The sequence below is a fragment of the Amblyomma americanum genome, chromosome 3 (assembly GCF_052857255.1).
Source record: "Amblyomma americanum isolate KBUSLIRL-KWMA chromosome 3, ASM5285725v1, whole genome shotgun sequence".
Lineage (NCBI taxonomy): Eukaryota > Metazoa > Arthropoda > Arachnida > Ixodida > Ixodidae > Amblyomma > Amblyomma americanum.
In genome coordinates, this window is record NC_135499.1 from 174,668,401 (window position 1) to 174,680,266 (window position 11,866).

The 11,866-nt window shown below is 49.4% G+C and overlaps 1 protein-coding gene across 1 annotated transcript in view; it reads left to right on the top strand.

Annotated features, from left to right (window-relative positions):
- Positions 1-11,866, top strand: part of Vdup1 (arrestin family protein Vdup1) — a 41,615-nt gene continuing 29,749 nt past the window's right edge. Inside the window, exon 1 of the mRNA XM_077658850.1 lies at positions 1-1,011. Within this exon, the coding sequence (XP_077514976.1) occupies positions 891-1,011 (121 nt within the window). The 5' untranslated portion in view covers positions 1-890. The remainder of the gene's footprint in view (positions 1,012-11,866) is intronic.

The window sequence follows — 11,866 nt, forward strand, 5'->3', positions numbered from 1 at the left end:
ATTCCGGGCCGGTGTGTGTACGCGCGCGCGCACGCGCCTGGAGGGAGAAATGCCCCGCGCTTCACGGTTCCTGGTCCCGCTGAGCGACGCACGCTCGCCGTGAGCGTCTGTCCCTCTGGTCGACGACGTCCACATCCTTGCCGCCACTGCCGGCTCCAAGTGAAACCACCCCGGGGAGTAGCGTCTGGACACGGAGATCTGTCACGGCCCGGAATTCGCGCCGCGGTGAAGGTCCAGTGAGCGTGACTTCGGCAGGAAAGTCGCTGTAGCTGTCTTCTCCCTTTCGACGTCCGATCGGTGCGCAGAGAGACTCGACGGTTGCAGCAGGTGGACGTAGGGGCACGTCTCCGGTGGGTTTGTGTTGCTGCCACCCGGATAGCATAGGTTGTGAACCCAGGCTAACGGGATTGTGCAGATCGTAACGTTCGAGTGTCAAACAGCTGTGCGGTCGTCGGAGTGGCCTGGCAGGTGAGCTTCTTCGGAAAGGAGGTGTCTTGTCTGTCCCGTAAGCTGTCTCCTGTGCAAATATATCTCAAGGTCGTTGTCGAGCCCCGTCTGCTGGGAAGTGTTGTTCTAGGAGCCAACGCCCTCGTCCAATATGGAACTTCCCTAGGGCAAGCCCGACGTCTCGGGAGAAGGCGTGGGCAGTGGAGGTCTGAGAGACTGCTGGAAGTACAGCTTGCTTCGGTTCTCATCGTGGGATCGCGGCGACTAGCCTCATCTCGCGCCCGCCTGAGTGCGAGTTAGCTTTTTAAGGCGTTGTGTGCTAGGACCAAGACTAGTTGATGATACTAAGGACCGTGCTCTGCGCTACCCGAGTGGTGTCTGTGTGAGGTGCGCAAACATCAGAGTTCAGCCGAGCCAAATCAAGCCGCGCCACAACGACGACGATGTCTCGCAAACTTCAAAAGTTCCTCGTCCTACTGGACAACGAAAGCCTGCTCTACTTTCCCGGCTCCTTTTTATCGGGAAAGGTTGTTGTGGAGTTGGACGAAGAGATACCCGTCACAGGTGAGAATAGAGGGGGCGTGAATGCCTCGCTAATGCCAGAAAGGTCACCTGTGTGTGCGCTTTCTTTCAATTTTAAATGCCGTTGAAATTTTGTCGGAAACGGACATTTTTGTCACTTGTTACACATCATGCTATTCCATAACTATCGCTGCCACGACCGTCATGACTTTAGAAGAGTCCTGTCGTTGCCTGACAATGATACAATGCTTACATTGCTCCATAGAAGTGGCCACGGGTGGGTTAACACTATCATCTTTGGGTCATTCAGCTTGGCCTTTAAATTCTTGTTCAAATGCAGAGTTCACAGTGTTGTGAACTCGTGTGTGTAATAATAATAATAATGTTTTATTTATTTTGTCCAATTATTTATTTTGTGGATACTATCATTGTCGGAAAAACACTTTGAACTTCGATCTTCGTAGTATACTGATGCTTCCATTACTTTTTTGTTCACGATTGTTGCCTGCCGTTGTGATGAATTCATGCACAGAAGTTCGCTGACGCAAATAGTAATTGACAACGACAAAATTACTGACACCAACGCGAACAGTTTTCATGTAAAACTTGTTCTGAGCTCATACGGCTGGTATATATATATATATATATATATATATATATATATATATATATATATATATATATATATATATATATATATCCATGTAGTACATAAATGCATTCGAGCAAGATTATTTTTGCCTACTGCAAAAACAAAAATATGTGGGCGTGGTTCCTGTCGCTCTTATTGACATATGCTGCGCATGGATCGTGTGTTGGCATTTAATCAGGCTGCATTGAGTAAAGAATATCATGGTTTTGGTCAGCAACTGAGAACAGCTATGATTAAGGCAATGCTGGCCTTTGTCAATACTAAAGCACCAGTGGAGACCGATTTAATGAAAGTAACGGAGAGTCACCTTCACCACGGTTTCTGTAACTGGCCATTAGTGTGTGTTCTTCCTCATTACACGGCTGCACGACTGAATTCTGAGCAAAGATGGTTCCTTGGTTTTGCATAATTGCTTATAGTCGATATAGTTTTTGCTTTGGCTGCTGTCATTAACTCTATTCTCCTGAAGGCTCTCTATTCCCCCTGCCATGAATTTTTGAGTCAGGTTCACATGTCTGGTTTTTGCGGATCTTTTCTTCGTCCTTCTCTCTTTTCTTTTAATTAATTTTGAAGTTTAGCAATTAAAACTTTTGTTTGGCTTGACCAATATGTCTTTACCAAGGGACGGCTTCGTAAGATGACTGTTATGAACACGAGAAATAGTAGTAGTTGTAACAATCTCAGCGCTACACTCTGACATTGAGGAATCCCTGCGCACCGAGCGGTGGCCGCAGTGCCAAAAAGGTCCGGGTACTTCGAATGCCTCTATACTGAGATCGAATAGCCCTAGAAGCAACAGCTCCGTATCGTTGAAGTGCAAACATTCACTGCAGCGGCATAATTACATCGAATCACACCTGCGATGAGTCTAACATCGCGCACAGTCCGTTGAAATGTAGTTCCAAAGCAAGGCACGCATTGCCTGGGTTGGACAACAGGCAAAATAAAGGTATGGTCTCGTACGGCGGCTAGCGTGGCAATTTTGGCGTATTTGTTAGAAATGACTTTCAAAAGCGCAGTGCAGCACAAGTCTCCCGTCTTTCTCTGGTGTTCTGGTCTTGGGCTAAATTCGCTGCGTTTCTAAAAGTGAAATGTTTAACGTCCCGAAGATACACGTTGGCTACGAGAGACGCTGAAGTGGAGGGATCCGGACCAGTAAGGCACACTTTGACGTTAATTACATCGCACTGCACACAGGCATGTTTGCATTACGGCTTCATCGAAATGCGGCCGCCGCGTCCCAGCGGTTTTCCCTCCCGGAGGCTACCTTTGCCTCAGCAGCCGAGTGCGATGGCGACGGAGGACAAGTGGAACAGTACGTTAACTTTAATCATGGCGCACCGCAGTTATTGAAAAAAAAACTGAATAAAAATCAATACAAATATTAGAGGAATAAACACGGAGGCATCTCGATCACTAATACAAACCGCATATTGCAAAGTAAGCATTAGTGGGCGCTGAAGCAAGCGACATTGCGAAGTTGGAAAGGACAGGGTTAGGGAACCGCATCTGCGGAACGAGCTGGAATTCCGAAGAAGCCCTGCATATGGATGTCGGGTGGTCGTGGTCGCGTCTCAACAAGCCTGCCCCGCCCACTCCCTGCTGTCGCGCGCAGTGGCGTCGCAGAATGTCGACACGACCACTTGTCGCACCCGCCCGCGCATGCATGTCACGTTGCCGGCGGTGCCTGGAGGCGAAAGCAGCCCTGGAGGGAGCCATGCATTCAGACTCACGCATTTGATGCACCATTTTGCCTACGAGAGGAATTCCATCAACCTCGCGAGACGAAATGCAGATTAAGGTAGGGATAACTTACATTCCATTCCAGCGACCATGCGCAGTTATCAGGTAGAGATTACTAATCGCACTCAGCACACTGAAGCCGTCGTAAAGGCTCATAAACTTCGCTGTAGGCCTGTGGCGTCATCTGTGTGCACTAAAGTGTTTTACTAAGTACTCAGCGCAGTAAAGGTCGTCTGGTGAAATGTTCGTTCCTTCTTTATTTGTCTGATCCTTGAGCGCTTAGGATACTCCATGTGGTCTTCCATATTATGCCTGCACAACAGGATAGTACTTATTTATGAGAAGCCTAGGCTTGGCATTAGGGTTGAGATCTTTGTTACAGCTGTCTTCCGCTTTATATAAAGCTGCAGATTGGCCTAGTTGGTTTTTTATGTTTGACTTACGTAATGCGCTGATTTGCGTACGAAACAACAACGGGCACAAAACCACACAAACCACACACGCACTCTGTCTGTGTGGTTTTCTCTTCTCTTGTTTACTACCCAGAGTAGCGCACCAAGGAAGTGAAGCTGCATATAACGCGAGTGGTGAACGATGCGTGTCAGGAAGCTTTACTTCACAATTTTTGTTAAATCGAGATTCTTATAACCTCGTGGGTTCTGTAGTTTCCAAAAATGTACGGGGGCACTTAAGTCTCCTTACGTGCTATGAATGTGAAACCTCCGTGGGTTGATGCCCAAATATGCAGAACTGGTAATTCTCTACTTAGTATTCATAGTTCGCGGCGAGTCATCATACCATTACCAGCGCAGTGGCCCAGCGGTTAAGCGATGCGCCATTGCACTGGCAAGTGGCTGTTCCTGTTACAGCCACCGGTATGGATTGTGCAACCCATGTTGCTCTCCACGAACAACTTCTCGGGCCACGCTGGAGCAACCGTTCGTCCGAACTTACCCGAGCTTCGTCCCATTGGCTGCAGCTTGCGCCGCGCTCCTCCGGACTTACCCGAGCTTACCCGAGTTACTGCCGAGTAACCGAGTTACTGGAGTGGACAGGAAGTGTGGACACTTTCCGTGGAAGCCGCGCATGAGACTAGTAATGCTTTCGCATTAATAGCCAGCTCTATTCGCTGATCGGCGCGAGAGCGGTGTGCTTGATCTTACGCTGTAACGTTCGCTAGAAGCGAGAGTCAGGCTGTAAAAGAAACAGAGCATAAACAAACACAGACAATATCATTGCCGTCTTTGTTTACGTGGCCCTCATAGAAGCTTTTATTTTCAGTCTGCTACATATTCGATTAGCTGCCCCGGCCAAAAAAAGAAAAAAATGGAGGTGGCGCTCACGTCACGAAACCGAGGCCTTAGTGTCCTCGCTCAAAACCAATTCTGTGCGGCAGCGTACAGGCACAAACCGAAACCGTGGCGCGAAATCCACGCGCCGAGTCCTTTTAGGAGTGCAGCCAAGGGCGCCATGTTATCTACTGCGAGTGCATGGCACCGTCGCATAGTGATCATGATCCTTACCTTACAAAAATCGCTATAGACTGTATATAGACTGTCCATAGACTTACAGTCTATAAAGGCTGTAGTTTTTCTATAGACAAATCCTATAGACTCATCTATAGGCATTACAAATCTTACTGACAGTCTATAGACAATTTATAGATTTATGGCCAAACACTTAAAGAACTTTTCCTATAGACTAAGAATAAACTAAGCGAAATGTGTATAGAAAGCCAATAGAGTCTATAAGAAGTCAATGACAGTCCAGAGACCATTTGTTAAGGGTTCTAAGTGAGGACTGAACTTGAACGGAACCTTGGTGGAGGATGTTTGCGCGAAACGACAAGAAAGAGACAAAAAAAAACAAAACAAGACATTACAGTCTCGTGGATTAACACGAACTGAGTTGGTCGTTTTCGTGGTCATACACTACTATGTAATTCTGTCTTTCCACATATGGTAGAGGCGCGTCGCACCACGCGTAACCGACAACGTATGCCGGCACGCACGCATATATGCTCGCGCATTCGGGCCGTCGCCGCTGCCCACGGCCCCGACGCCCTCGTACCCGCGCATGGCGAGCGACGACGCGGCACAAGGTCGGCCCGATACTTTTGGTCATGCGCGCGGCGGCTGCGCCCGAACTGGCGTCACGCCTCGCTGGCCGCCCCCGTCCCGCCTCGACAGCGGTGACACGCTGCGCTTTCGAGTCGCCCCACTCCGAACGCCGACGTAGCCCCCACCGATTGGTGAAGCACGCGAGATGCCAGGGTGGCATCCTTATACCTGAGGGACGGTGAATGGAGCACATGTTGTCCTTTACTCCCGAGGACGCTGAAGCGAACAAGACAACGAACAAATTGACTACGCGATGTTCGCGCTACAGTGACGTCATGCATTACCGGGGGGGGGGGGGGGGTATTCATGAATAACCTTTAGGGGGAGTGGCTGTGAGAGAGCGTCTTATTCACGGTATACGCACTTCTAGAAGTTCCGAAGTTGAAAGCAAGGACTTGAAGGATTATAGACAATTTTTGGGCGCGTGTTTTCTTGTTTGTAATGATGCATAATGCATTATTATGCATGGATTACCCCCTGGTATTCTCCTACGACGGCTGAATAATTTATAATCGCACTTCTTTCTCGTGATGCTTCGGTTTCGGTTTCAACAGCCGATTGAGGACTGGGACGTCAGCGTGTCAACGCGACGTCAACGTGAGACATTAAAAAAAAACGCAGTATAATCACTGCTTCCACATTCGTTGCCATTCTGGCTCTCGAGGAAGGCTGGCTTCAGCAGTGCAGTAAATTAAAACGATGAAGCAGCGACTATATGGACGTTTTTCCATGCCTCACGTGACACAAAAGCGCGCTTTGACGTCACAGCCATCGTTCGGCTGTTGAAACCGAAACAGCATGACAGAAAAAAAAATCGATTATAAATTATTTAGCGGTCGTAGGCGTATATCACTTGATGATTCATGCGTGGTAGTGTCTTCCGCATCATTGTAGAGAAGAAACCTTAGCACCAAAATTAGGTGCCTATACTCCTTTAATGATCTTTTGTAACAAAAAATTCCCCGAATACACCCTATCGCAAATAAATGAACGAGTAAAGCGCGCGCAGTACATCGCAGTGAAAAAGACCGTTAACGCCTGGAGTAACACCTGTCAGGACTCTTGTGACATCTGGGCGCCATACCAGCGGTGCGCAGTTAGAGCTCGTCAGGTAAACAGCGATGCCAAGAAACGAAGTACAGCGCTAGGAATGCGGAAAAAGCGAGCGCTGTACAGGCGAGCAAGGCACTTAGGCGGGGCTGGCCTACCTGCCTTCGTCGTGGGCTCACGCCGTCCCGTTGAAACGCGGTCAACGTGCCGAGCGGAGTTCCCCGTTTTTGCACATTGTCCACCGCCATGCTTTGAACGAAGACGACTGTGGGCGTTTCTTTCGAGACACTGAGCGTAATATACAGGCTGCCTCAAGAAAAACAATTGCGCGAGGACAAAGGAATGGGCTCTTGAATGGATGCCGAGGCTGTTGATAGTCATAGAGCGCCGCGACCATTGTATACGAAAGAGCGAGCTGCGTTGCACGCGCAAAAGTTTGATTGATTCGACGTCGACGCAAGGTGGTCCTGGCGCCGACGCCCTTGCTGGCTGATCCTGGCCCTGTCTATCACAACAGGGTCCACAAAGACACAACCGGTGCTGCTGCGGTGATCAAGGCTTCGCAGGAGACGGCACGCTGATTATATCGCGTCCATAGGATATTCCTGGAGATGTAAACAGGGTTTAGGGGGTGCGAAATTGTTGATGTCCTTGAAAGGGATGAGTGCCCGTGAAAGAGGTGACTGTGCTTTACCCTCCCGTTTTCACTCTCTCTGTTTCTTTCTTTCTCGTTTTTTATCATTCACCTCATGCAGACTTCTTTGCGCTATCGTGGAATTGATCTTCCCCTCGCACAGACAGCGCACATGGGGTAATCTTATGGGTTCAACGACAGCTTTATGGCTTCACAGCAACTTATCTTTTGCTTAGCGAAGGCCTGTCGAAATACTGATGCCTTTCGAATGCTTTCGAATGGCGGCGGTAGTGACTTGGGGCCAAAACGAGCACAAGCAGCAACCGTATGTCGACGTTTCGCTTCGCCTCCGCATAACGCAGCCATACGCCCATGCGGTGCGTGCCGCCTGCAATCCGTATCCCTCGATTGCAAAACGGGCGAGGCGAAGCGAGGCGCGTCTTCCATGCAGCGCTGAAGACGTGACGAGTGGAAGCAGCGGGTATATACCCCCCACCCCCCCCCCCCCCCCTTCCCCCTTCGGCTGAGCTGGTTGCGGAATGAGTCGTCGCGGCGACTGTTTTTCGCGAGCTACTTCTGGGAATGCCCATCATCAGAAACGCATTGCCTCTCCTCCTTCGTACTGCACACTCGCTTTCTCGGCGGAGGAAAACAAAGCGAACAGGAGCGCCGCCAACTCCCATCCGGCGTTCCAGGGCCGTACTTGGCTATCCATTCCTTATGGTCTACGTGCGAAGGACCCGCCCGGGCGTGTTCATTTGGTTCTGTTGGTTGTGTGTGACTTGATCCTGTCGTGAATCCTACGTAATTCGTCGAATTTCAGCTCGCACATTTAGCCTTAGGTTCAAGTTCGACGCCGCATTGATCGCGGTTCGCATTTGTGTGTGGCTCAATTCGCGGTTTACCAGCATATGAAAGATTTTCAGAGGAACTGTGTAACAGATACTTCGAGGCAGGAGGTGTTGTGCTATATTTAGCAATGCAGCTATTAATTAAATACTCCTGTCACACACTATAGCCTCTCGACCAGCCTGGATAGCTGGTTTTCGCACGCACTTAAATCTTAAATGCGGGCGCAGTATTTGACTCGTCGCCGTCCAGAACAAAGCATTGGCATACATGCGGTGCAGTTGATCAGTTTACCGAAGTTTTCCGTTTCATTACGATCGCAAAGAAGCTTTCATTTTACCCTGGCATCGCACAGATCTATCGCAGCGCCATTGGCGACCGCTAAGGTAACGATAATAATACCGGTCGCATTTCCGCCACCACTCTGTAGTATAGGGCTGAAATTTTCTTCGAAAAACAAGTCAAGAATCCATAGTCTCTACCGGCTATAGACATCTTTCCAACAAGCGAAGCCTTGAGTCAGGGACCTTTCCATCGGATTCGGATCGATCAGAGCCGAGGATGTGGGCGCTTCGAAGTGTCGGCCAGCCGTAACCAGAGAAGACCACCCGCTACCCAAGAAATTTACATGTTCCGGGAGTGGGAAGGGGGGGGGGGGGGAGGTTTCACCGTCGCGCTACACGGTTTGACGGAGAGGCGACAGCGGAACTCTCGCTGCAAGCAGAGATGCCTCCGCCGCAGCGAATGCGAAGAAGCGAGCGTCCGCCTCTCTGCTTGCCGCATCTCTCGCTTGGGGGGGGGGGGGGGGGGGGGGGGGCACGGGCCTGCAACGGCGGCGATTTATTCCCGCCATTGTGTGTATCGCACGCTACGTGCGGCCGATAGCGAAGCCGTGCGCGCACGACGGGGACAGCCCGCGCACAGAACGACTGCGGCGGGCCAAGATCATTCAACCGCGCGGCGAGGGGGGGGGGGGAGAGGTTGCCGCGGAAACACAAAGGGCGCAGAGGCCGCGCACACTTCCCCCTCTTTCGTCTTTTTACCGCTGCAGACTTTGCTGTGTAGCGATAAGACGCGAAAAAAGGAGAGAGAGAAACAAAGAAGAAAAAAGGAAGAGGAGGAAGGACGCGTGCGGGTCTGTGTCCGGCCACTAAAAAGCAACGAGAAGGTGTACACGGAGAAACCGCAAGGTGCTGTCGTGGTTTTTTGGTCTTTTTGTTTTTAGTTGGTCCGTCTCTTTGTATATATCCTTCCAACGCCGGCAGAGTCGGGAGCTATAAAAAATGGGTACTTCCGCGTTTTCTTCCCCCCCCCCCCCCCCCGCTCTTTCTTTTTATCTCTTCCTCTATCGCTCTCTCCCATTCTTTCGCTTTTCTTTTGAGTTGGAAAACAAGACTAGGGTGAAGACCTCCGCGGGAGACGAGAGAGAGGGACGCCCTTTCAAGCTGGACCGTCGCCCGCTCCTCGGCGGAAGCACGATGCGGTCGTCTGAGCAGCGGAGCAGGCTCCCGAACGGCACTTGGGCTAACGATGCCGGTTTCGTCATAACTCACACGCACACACGCTCTGCGCACGGCCGACTGTTGCGGGAGAAAAAAAAAAGAGTGCCGAGCGCATTGAGTGAAGCGCCTGTGCGGGACAACTGCACCGTGGCCGCTGCAGTGCGTTAGGCTGTGTTGTATCATGCATGCTTCGTAACAGCTTTGGTAAACTAAGATTGTACGTCGTTCAACAAAATGATTTAGTTCACAAGACGTGGTAAAAGAGTTCTTGCTGAATCACCACTGCAACCGCCCGAGATGGTGGCTATGTGGCAGCGGCGTTCGACTGCAAAGAGCAAGGTCGACGGATCGAGCCTCCACCATGGTGACCGCGTTTCGATGGAGGAGACAATCAAACACTCTCGTGTGTTTTGCGGCTGCTACTAATCAAGAGCCCTGCTCTCCAACATCCCACCACACGATACCAAACCACACAACATACCATACTGCACAACATGTCACACCACACCACACACCACACCATACCATGCCACAAACACCCATGTGCCGTACAATGTCAGCTAATCTTGTGCCCAGTTGTACGAAACCACCCCACATTACACCACGCCACACCAAACTGCACAGCATACGACATGGCTCACCACGCCACACCATAGCACACCACAAAGACCCATGTGCCGTACAATGCCAGCTAATATTGGGCCCTGTTGTACGACAACACCCAACATTACACCACACCACGACAAACCATAGCATACGACATTGCACACCACGCCACAAAACACCCCACCCCATTACACCACATCATAGCACACCACAAACACCCGTGTTCCGTACAATGTCAGCTAATCTTGTGCCCTGTTGTACGACACCACACCACACCACACCAAACCACACAACATACAACACTACACGCTACACCACACCACACATAAAAGTAGCCGAAAGTTGAAAGAGGAAGAAAAAAATTGCCTTTCCACGCGTGATCGTCATTAGTCTCAATCAACTTAGGCATCAAACTCTCCGTAGAAGTCGGTGCAAGTATAAAAACAACTTAGATTGACAGGCAATTTGCCCCGGCGCCTAAAAGGCAAATCTTGAGGCATCAGGCCGACGGGCATTCTACGGTCGCGTAAGATTACTATGCGCACACTCTCGTTATCTCACGACCGAGGTGAAGCTTAGGAAGTGATCTTTGAATCGGGATCAATTTTCGTCCGGCAGGATAAACGGTCTTGCGGCTGCGTTAGGCAAACTGCATCCACCTGATTAAAATGTTGTTTGTTGCTTTTCAGTACTGCTACCCTAATTTGAGGGCATACGAAATGATTCTTACTTTGTATCAAAATAAAACATGACATAATGAACGAAATGATTGGCAAGTACTAAGAGAAAAATAAAAGGCACCCACGAGATAGATGCTCAGTAGACACATGTTCGTGAGAAGCATAATTTTTTTACAGTGCGTCAAAATGATGACGCCGATAGAATAACGACGGCCTAATAACAAGCCGCTCGAAGCATACCACCTTTAATTATTGGAGAAAACATCGCAAAAGTTTAGAATAAGCGTTGCGCAGATAGGCAGTTAAGTTTCCTGCTTATGACGACTGAAACAAGGTGACAGTTCACCTTAACATCGTCCCATTCCTTCATGTCACGGTACCAATAAATTTAAGAATGAAAACTGACTCTGTATAGTCATTTAATAGGTGTTGAGTTAAGACAAGTAAATGGAGCGTCTGCATTCCCGCAGTATATCGAGTGTTCCTGCTGTAGATAACGAGCGACTTATTTTTTATTAACAACCGTTTTTTACCCTTGTAAAGTTTGTAAATAACATATCTTTATAAATATTTCTATTAACAAGCTGTAGGTTTCGTTATAACGAGCACGCATAGCCTGCTATTTTGTCTTTTGCTATTCGGTATCGCTCAAGCCCTTCGGTCATCGTTGGCCATTATTCACCATCTGCCTGCCGTTCCTCCTACGCTGGCCCTCTATACTGTCTAGACTGCCATACTTCGCCGTATTCCCATATGATCCTACTAGACTGATATTCTGTGACAAAGCACGGCACTGCTAGTTTTACAACTCCTCCTATAAAAATTATATCCCTTCCCTTACGGCGCGGTTCAGGTGTCCAACGATATATGAGACAGATACTGCGCCATTTCCTTTCCCCAAAAACCAATTACTATTATTATTATTAGAAACGTCGTCATTCCTGTTCTGTGTAAGCTTAGTCGACTGCGCTGATACCGCGCCGAGTGTAAACAGGAGTGCTTTCATGGCGCTTTCACAATGTATAGGCTGGAAGTCGTCTCGATAGTTTTTGGACCGGAGT